This window comes from Serinus canaria, chromosome 23 (genome assembly GCF_022539315.1).
Source record: "Serinus canaria isolate serCan28SL12 chromosome 23, serCan2020, whole genome shotgun sequence".
Lineage (NCBI taxonomy): Eukaryota > Metazoa > Chordata > Aves > Passeriformes > Fringillidae > Serinus > Serinus canaria.
This window is the reverse complement of record NC_066336.1, coordinates 6,415,355-6,433,865: the sequence shown is the minus strand read 5'-3', so window position 1 is coordinate 6,433,865 and position 18,511 is coordinate 6,415,355. Positions and strand designations below refer to the sequence as shown.

Here is an 18,511-nt window from a genome sequence, read left to right as displayed (position 1 = left end):
ACCGTGGGTGAGCAGTGCAAGGGGCATGGGGAGGGGTCTGCAAAGCCCCCTTGCAACCATGCTGGCCTCTCTCATGGCAAACCAGTCACAGTAAGACTTTTTACCCCTTTCTGTTCCAGTTTGTCACCAACCCGAGCCCTGCAGTGGGATTTGCTCAGTGTCTGTTCAACCTAATTGCCTGCACCTGAGGTTTCCTAGCTTCCCCATCCTCCGTGAAGAGCAACTAAGCGGGAATAGGACACCAAATTCCATTGAGAGGTGGGACGAATGAGGGGACAGGAGAGGGAACAAAGAGGTCGCCTCCAGTGGGACAAAAAGTCAAAGGCTTCAGTAGTTATCCCCTGTCCAAGGGTTGTCTCCTCGCGGTCCTAGGAAGGGCAGGGTGGGAATGACCTCCAGTTTAAACCGGTGTTTGGAGCAGACTGGGCATAATCCTAAACCCTCACTGTGTGTGTCTCCATCTCCTACCAAGATGGGGAGAGGTGGTTGCTGGGGTCCCTGGGGGAGGTGAGTACTGGAGTGCTTGGGGTGAGGTGGGTTCTGGGCAGAGATGGGTGCTGGGGTCCCTCCGTGCTTGGGTTAGGTGGCTGCTGGGTGCCTCGGCAAGGGGGGTGTTGGCGTTAAGGGAGTGATGGTGTCTGGGGAATGTGGGTATTGGGGTTAGGGAGATGCTGGGTGCCTGGGAAAGGTGGGTGCCGAGGCAGGGCTGGGGGTGCGGATCCACCCACGCCTCAGAGTTTTCTCTTCATCACAGCATAGGGGAACCCAGCACCCCCTACGTCCCGGAATGGGGGTCACGGAAGTAGTTCCTGGGAAGAACCGTGGCTCTTCGCCTTTAACGTGCGGGCGGGCGGGGCAGCCGCGTGACGACGGAGGGCGGGAGCGGGCGGAGGGAGGGGCGGTGCGGGGCTCCCGGCGCGGTGCGGGGCTCCCGGCGCGGTGCGGGGCGCTGAGCCGGGCTGAGCCGGCACCCTGGGGCGCTCCGCAGGGGAGGCGTTCCCCGCCGCCCCCGCTGCCCCTGCCGCCGCCCAGTGCCCCCGGTGCCCCCCGCACCATGCCCGAGCAGCTCAGCGTGGCCGACTTCTTGGCCGTTGCCAGCGAGGACCTCGGTTCCCCGGCCGCCGCCTTTGCCTCCAAGGTGCAGAAGTGCCGGGGGACCGTGGGGGCTCTGGAGGAGGTGAGCGAGGCCGGGGGGTGTGGTCGGGGGGGTCAGACTGCGCATCCCGCCCGGGAACACCTCCGCACCAGTTGGTGCTATCCCCTTGATGCTTGCGCCTCCCTCGGACTTCTGTTTTTTAGGGCCCACGCTTTCATCCCGAGACTACGCTGGTCATCCTAAACGGTGGTTTGGGACCCTCGGATGTGGGGGGCCGTTTGCATCTTCCGAGCAGCCCTAGCGTACTTTTATGGGGGGGGGGTGCTAAGCCTGTAGAAATGAGCAAAGGCTTCTTTAAAGCTCCAAGTGCCCCCCGGGGCCAGGACATATCCCCCAACATCCTGAAGCCAGGGCGGCCTATTTCCTTGTTTCTAGGGCCAGGGCAACCCCACCTGCCCCTCCTGGGGATCCAGGCATCCCTCCCTGGGGCCAGGGCATCCTTCTTTCCCACCGCGTCCAGCACACCACCCCTGTGCCGGGGACCAGGACATGCCCCCAGAGAATCAGCCCCACATTTCTATCCACTATGGAGCTCCTGTGCTGGAGCCAGCCCTGATGGGATGTGGTGTCACTGGGAGGTCTCTTTCTTGGGGAGTATTTTCAACCTCCCCCAAAGTCATCAGCAGCCTTTTTGGGAAGGGTGGAGGTGGTGGGGTGCCTTCATCCTCCTTCTCCTGCCTGGAATAAAGGCAGTTTCCAGCTGGTCCTGTGGCTTTTGCCAACTCCTATTAGCTAAGGAATGACTTTGAAAGAGAGCCAGGGCTGGCAGGGAGTGGGGGGCCCCTGGTGCCAGGGCTGCTGGGATACCTGGGGGCAGTGGGATGGGTGTCCAAGGTCTGGCAATCTGGGAACACACCATGTAGCATCCTGGTCCCCATCAGCACATGCTGATCACTGTCATGGATCCTCTTGAGAGTGGGGAAGAAGGAAGCATCTCTAGCCAGAAGGGAACAGCAGGAATTTTGTTTGGCTGCTTGGAGAGGCTGTGGTTAAGGGATGCAGGAATGGGGAGAGATGCATCCCTCGGGAATGACTGGGTATCTGGGATTGGCTTAGCAAAGCTCCAGCAAGCATGAGAGATAGCTGGGAATCATGACTGCTGCGCTGTATCTGCCATGGAGGGCACAGGGCTGAACCCTCCATGCCACTGGAGGCTCTGGGGAGGAGGCCAACCCGCTGCTGGATCTTTGGCATCTCCCTGGTCCCAGCACAAGGGGAGGAGGGCAATCTGAGCAAACCAGCTCCACGCTATCTTTGGAGCCACAACATGGCGATAGCATGAGGCAACGGGGAATAATCAGTGGTGGATTTGGGGATCACTGAGGGAGGGGAGAGATGCTCTGTAACCAAACTGAGCCATGATCTTCCCTGTCACCACCCCCAAATACTGGCATGTGGCTTGGTGAACAGGAGGGAGCGAAGGATGCTGGTCAAACTCCAGTGACTGCCAGGTGGGAAGGGATGCCTATATCCCACCAGGACCCTGGGACAGACCATGACCACATGCACCCAAGATAGGAGTAGGTCTCAAATCAGGGGCAGGAGCGAGCAGGGAGAGGACTGGGGATTGCTGCTCAACACTAAGTAGACATCCTGATGCTGTCTGGAGCTACTTTGTGCCTCAGTTTACCTCCTGAGATTAAAGAGGGTGCTCCTCTCCCCAGGGTTTGTGGGACTTCAGGATCCTTGGGGCTGCTGCGAAGACAGAGCCTGAGGTCTCTGGAGTGAGCTTGGAAGGTTGAATCCAGCCCTTGGTGATTGGTGCTGGCTGCTGTGTACATGTCAGAGAGGACCGGGCACCTCTGGGCTAGGGCAGGGTGACATGGCAGAGGCTGCTGGCAGATGAGCTCCCAGCTCACCTGTCCCCCAGGGCAGTGACACATACTGCTCCTGGCCTGACAGCTTGGCACCTTGGCTCTGGCATCTGTGGTGGCTCCCTCACTGGGTAGCACGAGCCAGCAGCAGCAGGGGAGGCAGAAGAATGGCCTCCATTGAGCATCCTGCCTGAGGTCCCCAGGCTGCGAGCCCAGCTAGCAGTGGTACAGGTGTGCATTCATCCCTTCCTCCATCCCATGGGGAATTCCTCCTGCTGACATCCCTGTTGTGCCAATGTCCTCAGCTGCCCCCTGACCAGAAGCCCTTGAGCTGGGGGATGATTGGTGCCATTGGGGGCTCCAGACATCGCTGCCTCTCCACTCCTGAGCAGCCAAGGACCCTGTTCCCAGCAGCCAGCCTGGTACATCGAGGATGCCAGTGCTGCCTGCAGGTGCCAGTGCACTATACAGTGATTCCCTCTGTTTACCACCCAGATACTTGTCTGTGCTTGCCCTGTGCCCACTGGTACTCACGGACCACTTCCTGAAAGCCCTTGTGTCTTTCCCTGGATCATCCCTCCTCTGCACCAGCCCTGCATCCTGCAGCTGTGAGCTGGCACCAGGATGAGCTGCTCTGTCCTGGACACTTGAAGGAGTGTCTTCCCACATTTGCTCAGTGATGCTTCCAAAGCGTCTCATGCTACCTCATTTTCCCCTTCCTAAGACTGCCAGGTTTGCAAGCCTGGAGCATCCAGGCATCCAGACCTGGGTTCCCCCAGAGGCAGGGAATATCTCTGCTCTGGAGAGTTTGGTGCACCTGGATTGACACAGAGAAAGGCCATGAGGGGCTTTGGTGCACTCCAACATTCTCCCCTCTGTAGATGCATTGCAAGACTCCCCTGAGCAGGGGGTTTGGCTCCCACCTCAGCCCCAGTCTGCTCCGAGCCAGTTCATGCTGGCAGCATCCCATCTGACGAAGAGAACAGTGCTGAAGCTGGGCTGACCCTGCTGTCAGGAAATCAGCCCTGACATCAGCCTGAAAACCTTCAAAAGAGCTCAAGCAGAGAGAGAGTCTCTTTATTGTAATTCCTCCGAGGTTTCATCCCTGCCCTTTCTGCTGTTCACGCCCTCTAAATATTTCCAGCCTGTTATCATGGCTCTGGTACCTGCAGCCAAGCCGCCCTTAACCCTTTCCTGATGCTGGGGCCAGCACCTTGGATGCTCGTGCTGGCAGCACCACATGCCCTTGCCCTTGGGTTGAGTGGGGTGAGTTTGTCATAGTGCTTGGTGGGGTTGAATTTGTTGTAGTGCTTAGGGGGCAAATCAGGGCTATACAGGTAGGAAAAGATGGGGGTATGGGGAGAGCTCCAAACCAGAGCAGGATCTGGGTGATGATCTGGGCTGCAGGGAGACTCATAGTGCTGGGGACCATGGGGCAAGATCATGCATGAGCTGGGGGAGTTTGGAAAGCCACATTGCTTGTTGTGGGATTGTTGTGGTTTAGCACACAACCAGCACATGGGTTTATGGGATTTAGGTCCCCATCAGCAGGACGTGGGTCATGTCTTTGGCTCTGTGGGGAGCTGAGCACCCTCACACATCTCGCCTTGTTCTGAGCCATGGGGATGGGCTTATGTGCTATATGATGCTTAAACTCCTCCTTGGTTGAAACAGTCCCTGCAAGAGCCAGCGAGGCATTTTCCATGCTTAATAGAAGCTGCTGGGATCCAAAGAGCCTCTTACCTCCTCCTACTGTCTTGCTCAAAGCCTCCTCTCTGGGGCCAGCCAAAGCCCTGCCTGGCAGCAAAGCTACTGGGACCACAGCCCTGGCAGGGGACTGGCTGGACGCTGTGGTTCCAGCATCCCAGGATGCCTCCAGCTCTTTTCCCAGCCCTTGGAGCTTGGATCCCACCCCGCACATCTGCACAGTAGAGTTGCAGCATTTCCAAGGGCCAGCTGGGCTGGGGGAGTGGCCACCATGCTTGGCTAATGAGCTCCATTTGTTTTCTTTCTTTGCTATTGCAGAGCCTGGATGGGGACCAAGCTGTGCTCCAGAGGATCAGGAAATATGTGAAAGCCATTCACATCTCTGGGCTCAGTGAGTTGGGCTTCGGGAGATGATGGGCATTCCCAGAGCAAGGGGCTGGGGGTGTGTGATAGTCCCACCCTCCACCAGCAATGGTCACACCAGGCAGCCATGGGTGTTGGTGAGCCTGGGGGTATTTGCTGCTTGGGTGCTACCAGTCTGCCAGTCTGGAAACATGCTAAGATGCCAAAAATGGTCTTAAAATTGTATAAAGAGGGAAATGGAGAGTCTTGGGAAGCTTGTTTTGGATATTCCAGTGCTGTTGTGCAGCAGGATCAGTCCAGCTTTGCTGCAGAGGTGGGTGGCAAACCCAAAAAAAGTACGGAGGTGGATGCTAGCTGCTGGTGGAACCTCATGATGTGACCTGATAATGTGCTTAGATGCCAAAAACTGTCTGAAATACATATAAAAGGGAAAACTGAGAACCTTAGGGAAGTTGTTTTGGGGCACTGCTGCTGTCCTGCATTAGGATCAGGCCAGCTCTGTTAGAATGGAATGGAGAGATGGTGTGACCCTGATGTATCAGGTGCTGCAGGGTCACCCCATGTCCCTCTTTGGTGTCTCTCCATACAGCCCATGTGGAGAATGAAGAACAGTACAGCGAGGCCCTGGAGAACTTTGGCAACAACCACCTCTCCCAGAACAACCATGAGCTGTCTACAGGCTTCCTAAACCTGGCCGTCTTCACCCGCGAGGTCACTGCACTCTTCAAGAACCTGGTAAACTATCCCAATACATATGGATTTGGAATCCCCCACCAACCAGTGCAGCTTCCCTTTTTCCAGTTTAGCTGCCCTCCACCACATGCAGCAATCCCTACCTCCTACCCTGGGCTCAGGGACACATTCCCAGTGCTCTCAGACCATCTGATACCCCTGTTACTGGATTTATAGCTCACTCCCAGCTCCCTGGAGCCGTTGACACTGGGATCTGATGGGAAGCTGGGGCTGCTATTTTAATTTTTCCCTTTTTTCTTGCTTTCTGTTTTTTTCTCACATCAATTGCATCTCTGATCTTGCTTGCCAAGAGTAAATCAAAGCCACGCTGGGCTGCACAGTGGGGCCATGGGGAGCAGGCAGAGGCGGCTGTGAGCCGAGCCAGGAATGGCTCCGATGGAAAACTCAGGTCCTGAATGGAGCTGGGTTCATGCATTGGCCCAGCAGCAAATCCCTGGGGGGTCCCATGTGGTCCCCTCTCTGTTCACTTTCAAATCCCCCTCTCCAAAGGGTGTTTTTGGCCCCTGGCTCTGCTTAAGGATGAAATTGATTTCTGCTGCCCTTCCCCCAGCAAGAATTTCAGATTTTTGACGTGTTCCTCTCCCAGTTACCCCAATCTGGGCCTCCCTGCTCCTCCCCTTCCCCATCCTGGCTGTCATAGCCTGCTGGACTCCTGTGCTCCAGTAGGGCTCTGCAGAACTGTCCTGATGGAGGAGTTGGACCAGTTCTGAGGGTCCCCACCTCCTGCCCCATGTGCTGCTGAGTGAGTTCTGTGCCAAAACCAGATACAAAAAGCTGTTTCCCCTCCTAGAGTCTCCCTGGAGCTCCCCCATTACCCCTGGTTTGGGGGTGGTCCTATGCCCTGGGGCTAGGTTTCTCCTCAGGTGCTGCAAAGGACCAAAACCCTTTAAAAGAAATCTGGGTGCACTGGGGAAGTCCCATGTGGGTGCTGGAGCTGCTTTCACAGTTCTAAAATGGGCCGCTGCTCCGTGCATGGAGGGATGCCAGGACAGCAATGGGCTCCTGTGTCCCCACCACAGACCCCTGCACAGCATTGGTAAGGATGGAGGTGGCTGCACTGCTATCCCCAGATCCCAGCAAAGGCAGGCATTTTGAGAAGCCCCTTTGACATGGGTGAGCTCTTTGTATCACAGGACCATGGAGGGGCTGGTCGTGTTGCTGGATGCTGGGGACAGGAATGGGGACAGGGATGTGGTGTCAGTGGGGGAAGACAGCTTTGTTTTAGGCAGCTGTGGCGCTGGTGTGGTTTGTGGGAAGAGCCACGTTCGTCAGACATCTTACAGCCAGTTCCAACAAGCCCCAGCGTGCCCTCTGCCAGGATCCTGGATTCAGCCACCCTTCCACCCTCTTTAACTCTTCCTGGGGCAGTGACGGAGTTGGGGGGAGGTCCCTGGCAACAAGGAGGACCTGTGGCTCTAGCTCCCTGACTTCCCTCACCGTGGGGTGACCCTATCTGTACCTTCTGCAGGTGCAGAACCTGAATAACATCGTGTCCTTCCCCCTGGACAGCCTGTTGAAGGGGCAGCTGAAGGATGGCCGCCTGGTAAGTCCTGTCCCCAGGGTCATTTATTTGGCGACACTCTGCAGCGAGACCTCTGGTATGGATTCAGCTCATGCCCGTGGCCAGGAGAAGGAAGGAGCTAGCACCAGGGCCTGGAAGGAAGCAGTGAGCGTTGGGAGTGACAGAAGTGAGGGATGAAGATGTGGTAGGGACACCTGTCACCCTCAAGGGGTGCAGCAATGCAGAGCAAAGCTCTTGGCCCTTTTAGTGCTACCGGCTCTTCTGTTTTCCCTGACAGCTGCTATCCCCCTTTTCCTTTGCCACAGGATTCCAAGAAGCAGATTGAAAAGGCCTGGAAGGATTATGAGACCAAAGTGTAAGTAACGTGCTGCCTGTGGCAAAATCTACCTAATCCCACTCTGCACAAAGGTGTTTTGTCCCTGGGCTGGAGCCAGGCACCGATGGTGCCAGTTTGTCATGGGGAGGGTTCTGGTCCAGCTTTTCCCAAAAGGGGAAGGGAGAGGGGCTGGAGAGGGCTTGGAGATGTTTCTCCTGATCCCATCCCCACTGTAGCCTCCTGCATGGGACACCCCTCAGAGCAAGGATGTCCCCAGCCCACCTCCATCCCATTCCACAGGGGAAAGATGGAGAAGGAGAAGGAACGAGCCCGCGTGGCCGGGGTCATCCAGGCGGAGCCAGCAGCAGCGGAGGTCACCGAGGACATGCAGAAGGAGCGGCGGCTCTTGCAGCTCCACATGTGTGAGGTGGGGGCTGTGCTGAGGGGACTGGGGACTTCCCTCCCACCCCAGGAACAGAGTACTGGGGACCCCATCCCATCCCATCCCATCCCATCCCATCCCATCCCATCCCATCCCATCCCATCCCATCCCATCCCATCCCATCCCATCCCATCCCATCCCATCCCATCCCATCCCATCCCATCCCATCCCATCCCATCCCATCCCATCCCATCCCATCCCATCCCATCCCATCCCATCCCATCCCATCCCATCCCATCCCCCTGTTGAAGTCCCTGTGGGATGCAGCTCCAAATGGCACCCATGGTGCCCCACAAGGATGGCCTGGGGGTTCCTTCCATGTCCCCCCAGCCCCATTCCTGCCCTTCCTTGGGTGGCATTTGGGTAAAAAGTAAGCTTTTTGGCTAACATCCGCGAGGTTGGCTTTGTGGTTTTTGCCTATTCTCAAAACTGCTCCTAGCTTCAATGAAGGGGGTCACAAGTCACCCCAGATCCTTGTCAATTCTGGGTCCTTGCAGTCCATGCTCAAGAGGTCAGATGGGAATAAGGGAAGGAGACTCAATTTCAAAGCCCTGTGGCAAGGAGGAACCCAAGTGTCCTGGCTCTAGACCCTCAGCAGCCCCATAAACTTCGAGGATGGCAGAGCAGGAAACCAGTCTGCCATGGGTTGTCCCAGAGGTCTCCCATGTTCCTGAGGGCCAGATCTTGGTGCTGCCCCATGCCCACCCAGCAAAGAACGGGGGTTGTGGGTAGGAAGCTGTGCCTGCCTCGGAGCTGGGACCCAGCCAGATGAGTCACTCCCTTGAATAGCTCCACTGTGGGATAAATAACAGCACATGGAGAGGTGGGAGCTGGAGCAGGGCATGTGTACCCATGTTTCTGCATGCATGAGAGCTGCTGCTGGCCCTGGAAATGGGAGGGCATTTCTTCTAGGGGCTGGGGGCCATATGATGCATACAGGTTTATTGGGAAGTGAGTTTTGCTACTTCCAGGGTCCTGTTTCACCCCATGGGGTGGTGGTGTCTCCCCGTCGTGGGCCATCTCACACCCTCAGGGCTGTGGGAACAGTTGGACACGGCCCTAGGGCTGCTGGGAGCATCCCTTTGTTCACAGGTCCCAGCCAGCGCTGCCTGGGATGCTCTGCTGCCACTGTCACTGTGGGATGCGGGTGGCAGGGCAGGGACATCCCACAGGAGCTGCACATATGTGGCCTTTTCTAGGTGGGACGTGCTCCCTGACATTGACTTGGGCTCTCCAGCTGTCATGGAGCACTTTACAGCTGTGCCCAGTCCAGTGGCCCCTCAGGGTGTCTGCAGTGCCTGGGGCATGGTGAGGCTCCATTCCAGGAGCTCTGTCTCACCCTGGAAAGCCCCCAGAGCTCAAGGCTGCCTCCCCCTCCCCTCGCTCCCCACTCAAAACTATTCCAGCCTTGGAGAGGAGCTTGCAGGGGGAAAATCTCTTCCCCTCCTTTTTTTTGCTTAGGGTGAGCGAGACTCTGTGTGTTTCCTTCCCTGCCTGCAGCTGATGGATGGGTTTGATGCATAAAGCTGAAATTCCCCATCCCATGGGGCACCTCAGCAGACCTCCAGTGCTGGTAGGCTGCAGGTGCTCACTTCTTGGAACCAGATTTTTTGGGAATAAAAGGGCCATATCTTAAAAAACATTTGGCCTTTTTTGTTGTGTTTTTTTCTTTCCTCCACAAGCTGCCTTGAGTTTTGGTTATTTATTAACTCCAGAAGTGAGGGTGGAATGAGCAGTGGGAGAAGCATGCTTGGCTGGAAAGCCTGGAGGCCTGCCTCAGTCCTTGAACTTTCCATGTCTTTGGAGGACTTCCAGAGTCAGGTTTTTGAGGGTGGTCCCCAGTGAGCTGCCTTCAAATCCAATATCATGACTTGATTTCTTGAAACCCAGCCAGTGTTTTAACCTTCCTCCCTGTGCTGGGAAGGGAATCAAGGGCTAGGCAGGCTCTTGCTCTTTCCTCTGGGATATTTTCAGCTGGTCCTTGTCTCTGTCACCTAACCAGGTGTCTTCTCCCCCTCCAGTACCTGCTAAAAGCCAGAGAGTCTCAGATGAAGCAGGGACCAGATTTCCTGCAGAGCCTCATCAAGTTTTTCCATGCTCAGCACAAGTAGGTGCCACCTGGGTCAAAATGGGGCTGGTTGTCACCCTTGGGTGGTCCCACGAGGGTCTGGGGTCTTCTGCTCTCATCCCAGAGCCATAAAGCTGTTGATGGAGATACTGGGCAGAGCCCATCACTTTTCAGTTTTCTCTGGGGAGTTGAAATGTGCTTTGTGGTCTTGAGGAGCTGTAATCTTGTCCATGGGGAAGTGGGAGGGGCATTGGCTTGAGATGTATCTGATTGTTTGGTTTCTGGATAGATTTCCAGGGATGAGCTCAGCTGAGCAGCTCTGGCATTAGCCATGGGGCTTGTAACGAGGGTGTTTGGAGTGAGGATCAACATCTCCTTGCCTTTCCCGGTTCTCTGTGAGGGTGGAATAGCAGTGTGTGGGAGTCACCATCTCCTCCAGCTCTCAAGTTGGGGAACTGAGGCAGGTTGAAACAGTCACTGTGGTTAAAAGCATGTCTTTGGCTGGGACTGTGATCCAGGGACCCCCCCCAGAATGTGGCTTTTGGCAGCACTGCTCCCCAGTGAGTTGAGCTGGGATTAAACAAGAGGCCAATCGTGCACGCCAAACGGCCCAAATATTTGGGGTATCCAAACCCCATGGGCTAGGCTTGGCCTTTGCTGGGCTCTCTCCAGATCCCTGTAGCCAGCGAGCCACAAAGCAAGTACCAGGGAGAGGATCACCATGATCTCCTGCCACATTTTCTCTTAAAACCCTCTTTTTTGCTCCATCTTCCCCATCTGCATCTTAATCACCCTCAACAAACACCCAGTTTCTTCCAAGACGGCTGGAAGGCTGCCCAGAATCTCTACCCCTTCATTGAGAAGCTCGCTGTGTCCCTGCATGCGGTAAGGCCTTCACGCTGCCATGCAGTGCCCTCAGCCTGTCCCCGGGGATGCCTCTGTCCCTGTGCCAGCCCCTGAGAGCCCCTGTGCTCAGAGCAGCCCTGAGGGCAGCTGCTCCCTCTGCAGCTGCGCCAAGCACAGGAAGAGGAGGTGAAGCAGCTCACGCAGACCCGCGATTCCCTCCGCACCATCTTGCAGCTGGAGAACAAGGAGGTGAGACCCCAGGATGAGCAGGGAAGAGCTGAGAAGGAGTATCGGGAGGGTGCTGGGTACCTGGGGTTAGTTTGGGAGAGGGAAGCTGGGTTAACCTTTCCAAGGGACCTGGAGACATTTGGATGCTGGGAGGGCACGGGGCTGTCTGTCATCTTTGGGACACACTGCACCCCCGTAAGGACAAGGTCTCCTGGGGCAGCTGCTGCCTCTGTGCCTCTCACTTTGCTTTTTTATTTTCTTTTTTTCAGGAAAACTTGAACAGGAAGAACTCTGGCAGTGGCTACAGTATCCACCAGCACCAAGGCAACAAGCAGTATGGGACAGAGAAGTCAGGATTCCTGTACAAGAAGAGTGATGGGTGAGGATGAGTGTTATCCCGGAGAGTTCTTGGCTTCATCTTGATATTGTCAGTGCTCATGGGAGGCCCCAGAGCTGAAATCCAGCTCACAGGACATTTAGTGTTTTGTGAGTTGGAGAAAGCATAACCCCATGTCCAGAACTCCCATCAGGCCTCTGCCATGTCTGGTTTGGGATGTGGATGTGGGTGATTGCAGCTGTGCAATCCTCACTCCTCCTCTTCCTCCTTCTCAGGATCCGCAAAGTGTGGCAGAAGAGGAAGTGTGGTGTGAAGTACGGCTGTCTGACCATCTCCCACAGCACGGTGGGGAGCGTGGGGGCTGCAGCCCTGACCCTTTTTTGTGCACCCTTTGGGGCTTGGTGTCCACTGGATTTCAGGTTTAGTTTTGCCAAAACTGATCACAAATCTGCCTGGCGTAAAAGTCAATGCAGGATGAGACAGGACGGTTTAAAGGAAGTCCCCCATGTCCGACAGGGGTCCAGAGGCGGTGCCCCGTGTCTGACAGGATCCATGGGAGAGGAGGGTGATCCTGGCTGGGGCAGCCCGATGGACAATGAGGGTCCCGACGAGCCCAAAGGGGACGGGGCTGGATGGGAGGGAAGGGCTGCCACCTGGCGGTGAAGGCTGGAAACTGCAGGAGGGACAGAGGGACCTCTTGGAGCCGTGTTCCCCTGCAAAGGGTTCCTGTTCTTCTGAAATGAGTCAGACAGGGTCTGATTTGCATGGTAATCCCAAGAGAAACCATCTGTGGTGGTGGTTGTACCACCACAGTTGCCACTGGAGATGGTGATGCCCGTCCCTTGATGATGCCCATCCCATTCGTTCCCGGTCCTTTAACCCACTTTGGTCCTCTCACCCTGCAGATAAACCGTCCCCCTGTGAAGCTGAACCTCCTCACCTGCCAGGTGCGGCCCCATGCTGAGGAGAAAAAATGCTTTGATCTGGTGACACGTGAGTACCTGGGATGAGGTGCAGTGGCTGGGGTGTAAGGTGTTTGACCTAGAGGCGGAGGCTGTGGTGAGACCTCTCCCTTTTTGGAGTGGGTTTTCCCTCTGAAACACAGTGGCACCCTCTTTAAAGCCTTGTAAGCTGGCTCAGGGTGTCTTCCTGGCTGTCTTTACAGATGAAGGACCAATCTCTTCAATGAGTGCTAGAAAGCTGAGACAAAAAGAGGTTGTGACAGGGCTCAGGTGATGCGAGAGTGATGTGCAGTGATTTAATTTGTAATTAAGCAGCTCCTTTGAAGAGATTTCAGCTGATTCCTCGGCATCCCTAGACCACAGAATCCTAGATTGGTTTAGGTTGGAAGCAATCTTAAAGACTGTTTAGTTCCATCCCCACACCATGGGCAGGGATATCTTCCACTAGACCAGATTGCTCCAAGCCCCGTCCAAGCTTAAACAATTCAAGGGATGTGGCAGACACAGCTTCTCTCACCTTCTCTCCTCTCTCACCATCCCTGCAGACAACAGGACGTATCACTTCCAAGCGGAGGATGAGCAAGATTGTGTTGTGTAAGTGCCACAGCCCATCCCTCCTCCTTGACGTGCCAGATCCTGCTCTGCCTTCCTCATCCTCCTCTTCCCCTCCCTCCTACCCAGGTGGGTCTCAGTGCTGCAGAACAGCAAGGATGAAGCCCTGAGCAATGCCTTCAAGGGGGATGGGGGCAGTGGCGGGGGGGCGGCAGGCACCGGGGTGGACGGCGGCATGCAGGAGCTCACCAGGCTGGTTATCAGCGAGGTGAAGAACATGCCAGGAAACAAGCAGTGTTGTGACTGCGGTGCCCCAGGTATGTCATGGCCTGGGGTGTCCCCCCGCCCTGGGTGTGAGTCAGAGGTCATGGGGGTCACAGCATCTTTGGGGGCTGGGCGTGGTGCTGAGCCCTGCCCCGCTCCCACTGCAGATCCCACATGGCTCTCTACCAACCTCGGCATCCTGACGTGCATCGAGTGCTCTGGGATCCATCGGGAGCTGGGTGTGCATTATTCCCGCATCCAGTCCCTCACTCTGGATGTTCTCAGCACCTCCGAGCTGCTGGTAAGCTGCTCTTTGAGCCCAGAGATCTCCTGGCCCCTGGGAACCACCCTTTGTGTCCCCCAGACTCTGTGACGTAGGATTCCTTCCTTCTCCTCCATCTCATCTGTCCCCAATTTGCTCCAGGGCTTGCAAACTTGCCTCAGTTTCCCCAGCGCAGTGGTGTGGGCAAGGGCTGTTTGCTAAGCAGGGGGCTGCTGGCAGCTCCCCGGGATTTTCTCCCTCCTAAACCAGATTTCCACTGCCATAAGACAGCTTCATCCTGGCAAAGATCTTCCTTCTGGGATGGAATCTGGCTGGAACAGGGTGAGTGTGGTCAGGAGGGCTCATGTCCCTCTCTTCTCCTCTCTCCCTAGCTGGCTGTTAGCATTGGGAACACTCGTTTCAATGAGATCATGGAGGCTGCACTACCCACACAGGACTGTCCCAAGCCTTCAGCCAGCAGTGATATGTGAGTCAGGGGCTTGGGTGTGCTGGGAGGAAGAGGAGGAGAAGGAAAAGGAGTGCATGGCATGTGCCGTGTTCTTGTCCCCATGCTGTCACTGTCCATCTAAGACAGCCCTGGGATGAGGCATCCTGGTGTCATTGCTGGTTTGTGGTGGGGATCTGCACCTCTTTGGAGGCTTACCCTTGATCCTGAGGCTTCAGGAGGAGGCAGGAGCACAGGGCTGCACACCCCGTCTCCATGCCCATCCAAGCCCCCCTTCTGGCAGGGCTGCGCGCAAGGAATACATCATGGCCAAGTACATGGAGCGACGCTACGTGCAGAAAAGCAGCCAGGACAACCCCCACGGCCTCTGGGAAGCCATTCAAGCCCGTGACCTTCTGGCCCTGCTCAAGGCCTTTGCCGAGGGGCATGACCTGGCCAAGCCCCTGGCCAGCCCTGAGGGTCAGGTGAGGCCTGCACCTGACAGGGGATGGATTTTCCCTCTCTGGGTGGCTGTGCTCTCGGTTGTCTTGGGCTTTGGGAAGGGATATGCTGGTTGGAAGATGAGCATCCTTAGGTCCAGCTTTCTTCTCTCCTAGACATAGGAGATGAAGAATTGTTGAGGCCAACTCTCCTCTCCCTTCCATATCTTGGGAGATGAGCATACATGTGTCCAGTGCTCCTTTTCCTTTCATTCAGGAGGCAAGATGAGCATTCTTGGATCCAGTACTTCTTTTCCCTTTATCCTGAGGAAAGATGAGCAGTCTCAGGGTCATCTCTCCCTCCCATCTCTTGGCAGGATGCAGGCGAGCTGCCGCTGCACATGGCTGTGCGCCACGCGGACAGATCATCCCTTCCCTTGGTGGACTTCATCATCCAGAATGGGTGCGTCCCCGAGGACCCCCCAGTATTCTCTGCCCCTCTCCCTCATGGGAGGAATGTACAGGATGCTTGTTAGCCTTGACTTTCCTGCTGTTGCTCCTGCATAGGGGAACACTGGACCGGGTGACACAGAATGGGAACACGGCCTTGCACTATGGTGCACTCTATAACCAGCCCAACTGCCTCAAGCTGCTTCTGAAAGGGAAAGCCACCTTCACCACAGGTATGAGCTTGGGATGGGGGTTTTGGGCTTTTTTGGTGGGAGCGGTAAGGCTGCAATTTGGATTTGTCCCCCTTTTGTCCCTTGGGCAGTGAACGCGGCAGGCGAAACAGCTCTGGATGTGGCGAGGAGGTTGAAGTACAGCGAGTGTGAGGAGCTGGTAGGTGGGGTGGAGGAATGGGGGAGAAGCTCAGACTGGGGAGAGGGGACCAAGTGCCTGAGGAGGGCTGGCATGAAGGCAGGGGGCTTCTGGAACATGTCCCTCCAGTGCCGAGACCCCTGTGGGCTGTCCCATCTGGAGATCCCCCTGACCTGCCCCATCCCTCTGGCAGCTGGAGCAGGCGCAGGCGGGGAAGCTATCCCTGCAAATCCATGTGGACTATGACTGGGAGCCCCCATCAGAGTTCCCTTATGACAGTGAGGATGAGCTAGAGGAGAAGGTACTGTGGGGATGATGGTGGGTACTGTGGGATGGTGGGGCCTCCACATCCCCAGTAAGAGAGCTGGGGGACTGCAGACCCTTTTGGGGGGCTGGTGGCAGTGGGACATCCCTGGAACTCTGTGTGTGCCCCTAGGTGAGCCCCCTCCAGCGCTCCTTCAAGGGCACACCACCACTCGCCGCCAGCCCACTACCTGCCTGCCCCCAGAGCCGATGGAGCTGCATGGGGATGGACATCACCAACAAAACCTACGAGAGCATCCTGGTGCCCTCGTGCACTGCACCCCGCCGGGCTCACAGCGAGGAGATCCCCCCGCCGCTGCCCCTCAAAAACCCTACACGGGGCAGCTCTCGCCCCAAACCCAGCCACAGCCCCACCGGTGAGTCGGAGTTGGGGGTCATCATGGTGGGGCTGTGCCTTCCCCCAGAGACCAAGTTTATTGTCTTCATTGCGTGTGTTCCCCCAGAGCACCCTGAACTGCCCCGGCAGGCATCGGAGCCCCACTTCTCTGGGACAGTGGAGGCAGTGGCACCACGCAGCCTGCCCTCTGCCAGCAGCACGGGTGCCCTGGATGGCACCCCCAGCACCCGCAGCCCCACTGAGAGCCAGCGGGCAGTGTACTGGGAAACCCGCTCCGAGACAGACACGAGCAGCAGTCGGCGGGGGCCAGAGCTGAGTCCCCCACCCACACAGCCCCTGCCAGGCAGCACAGTCCCTGACATCCCCCCTGTCAAGTTTGGGTAGGGACCCTGCTCCAGACAGCATTTGCACTTGATGTTGGGGGATCACTGCACAATGCTGGTGGGTGAGCTTTAAACACTGCCACCCCCACGGGCGTGGAGAGTTGCTGTGAAGCAAAGGGATCCCCACCCTCTGGGATCCCCAAAGAAACTGATGGTGACCTTGGGATGCAGGAGGAGACAAGGGCAGCTGTGGGGATGCTGGGTTGTTGTTGTTGGAGACAATGATGCAGATTATTTGCGAGGACATCAAGATCCTCTGCCCGTTATCATATATTTTTTTCTCTCCTTTGGGAAAATGTGGTGGGATGGGCTCATTTGAGGGAGTTTGGGTGCTGGGGACTCTTCATCAGCATCCAGGGGGCTGTGGGTGAGATCCAGGTCCCATGGGGGAAGCCCTGACTTCCCTGAGACCTCGTAGGACGGAGAACAGGGTGGGGGAAGGCAACAGCAGAGAGGGGGTGACATGGTTCCCACTGTCACCCACAGCTCAGAGAGCACCCGCTCGTACCGGCGCATTGGTGGCATGGTGGGCAAAATGGGGTCGGCTGGGTCCCCCCAGAGCCCTGGTGGCCCCAAGGACCCTGCTCTCAGCAAGGTGCCCCCTGTGCCCATGCCCAGAAGATTTGCTCCGGTAGGTGCAAATCCTCCTCTGCATCCCCAAGCATCCCAGCTCCTCTTATCCTGGGGTGGCAGATGGAGTGATCAGGGAGTCCTATCCCTGTTACCACCTTTTGGATGGCCTCGGGGGGGGTCTGTCACCCCCTTTTGATCCCATTTCAGGCCAAGGGGAGGCAGAAGCGGGTAAAGGCAGTGGCTGACTGCAAGGGAGACAAGGCACGAGAGCTGACCTTCTCCAAGGGGGAGGTCATTGTGGTGACACGGGAGGAGGACGAGCAGATCTGGGTGAGTCACCATGGCACAAACAGATGCTGGGATCCAAATCCTGGTCCTTTTTCCCCTCCAGTTCTCTTCAGAAGGAGGCTAGGTTTTTCTGGGGGGGCACAGATTTCTGCCCCATGTATGCATGGAGGAGGGCTGGGAGGGCTCTACGGATTTGTCACCGCAGCTTTGCCTCTCTAAATCCCTGTTGGAATTGAGCAGGGAAGAAGTTCTGGGGCTGATATTTCGAGATAAGACTTGCACTCCCCTGAACCCTCTTTCTGCACCCTCAGGTCGGCTTCATCGAGGGTGATGGCTCCCGCACTGGAGTCTTCCCTGCCAGCTTCGTCCACCTCTTGCAAGACTGACCATGTGGGGGTGGCCCATTTGTCACTGTCCCATTGACTGGGAGTAGAGCCAGCTCCCTGCCGGGGACTTGGTAGAGCCAGGCCACAAGGGACATGTGCCCTGGATCCTGGCATGAGACCACTGCCCTACAAGGGGGCCCAGAGATCCCCTGCTTTGGGAAAACTGTCCATGGATGGCAGCAGTAGGGAGCTGAAGAGCAGAGAATGGACATGCTCGCTGCACTGTTGGGCTGAGGTTTCTGTGCCAGCCCCTGCTCCTACTGCTCTTCTGTCCTTCCCGTGGTCTCTGCCCATCCCTTGGGCTTTCTTCTTCCTTCTCTGAAAGGAATTTGGGATGGGGGAGCTGTATTTGGTATCCCCCTCCCTCTGCCAGATAGTCATGAAGCCTCCTCCTCATCCTGGGGGCAGCCATGAACCACCAGCCTCCTTCTGTACCCCAACTGTGAAGCCTTTGGGATGGGCAAGAAATAGGAGAGGGCCTTTTTTTTTGTGTCCATCCCCTACCCCAGGTTCTGGGAGGGGCCTGGACTGATGGAGTTCAGGGATGCTCCAAAGCTTCTCCAAAACTGGTAGCGAAATGCCAGGTGTTACCACAGAGCCCCTGCCCCATGTCCCTCATGTGGGGTGGGTGCTGGATCACTGCCCCTTCCCTGGGGGGGTGTCTCAGAGGGAGTTTTACAACTTTTTCTAGGACCAGCATACCCCTGTAGCAGGGGCCCCCATTTCTGTGTCAAATGCTTCATCTCAAAAAAGTCTTTTTTTAAATTTTTCCTGTCTGATTTCTAATAAACCATCATTTTTTAACACCTGGGAGTGTGTTGGGGGGTACAACCCCTGCCCTGGCCATCCCCAGCATGGCGATGCTGCTAATGTTTCCCCAAGGCTCCCAGTCACTGGCATCTGTGCTCACCCTTGGGGTGTGTA

The 18,511-nt window shown here is 56.6% G+C and overlaps 1 protein-coding gene across 4 annotated transcripts; it reads left to right on the top strand.

Annotated features, from left to right (window-relative positions):
* Positions 1–996: 996 nt before the first annotated feature.
* Positions 997–18,391, top strand: ASAP3 (ArfGAP with SH3 domain, ankyrin repeat and PH domain 3). 4 transcript variants are annotated; one of them, XM_018923698.3, is made up of 26 exons: positions 999–1,177; positions 4,996–5,068; positions 5,630–5,775; positions 7,262–7,336; positions 7,621–7,670; positions 7,932–8,058; positions 10,095–10,180; positions 10,951–11,026; positions 11,150–11,236; positions 11,485–11,594; positions 11,828–11,897; positions 12,458–12,545; positions 13,060–13,108; positions 13,196–13,383; positions 13,498–13,631; positions 13,985–14,079; positions 14,342–14,522; positions 14,855–14,940; positions 15,045–15,160; positions 15,250–15,317; positions 15,490–15,597; positions 15,733–15,976; positions 16,064–16,337; positions 16,827–16,971; positions 17,121–17,243; positions 17,513–18,391. In XM_018923698.3, the coding sequence occupies exons 1-26, from the start codon at positions 1,055–1,057 to the stop codon at positions 17,585–17,587; spliced, it is 2,997 nt and encodes a 998-aa protein (XP_018779243.3). In that variant the 5' UTR covers positions 999–1,054; the 3' UTR covers positions 17,588–18,391. The 4 variants fall into 4 exon arrangements, with proteins under 4 accessions (XP_050839163.1, XP_050839162.1, XP_018779243.3 ...); XM_050983205.1 differs by lacking the exon at positions 17,513–18,391 and having other exon boundaries at positions 998–1,177; positions 17,121–17,506; XM_050983206.1 differs by lacking the exons at positions 15,490–15,597; positions 17,513–18,391 and having other exon boundaries at positions 997–1,177; positions 17,121–17,506.
* The last annotated feature ends 120 nt before the right edge of the window (positions 18,392–18,511 follow it).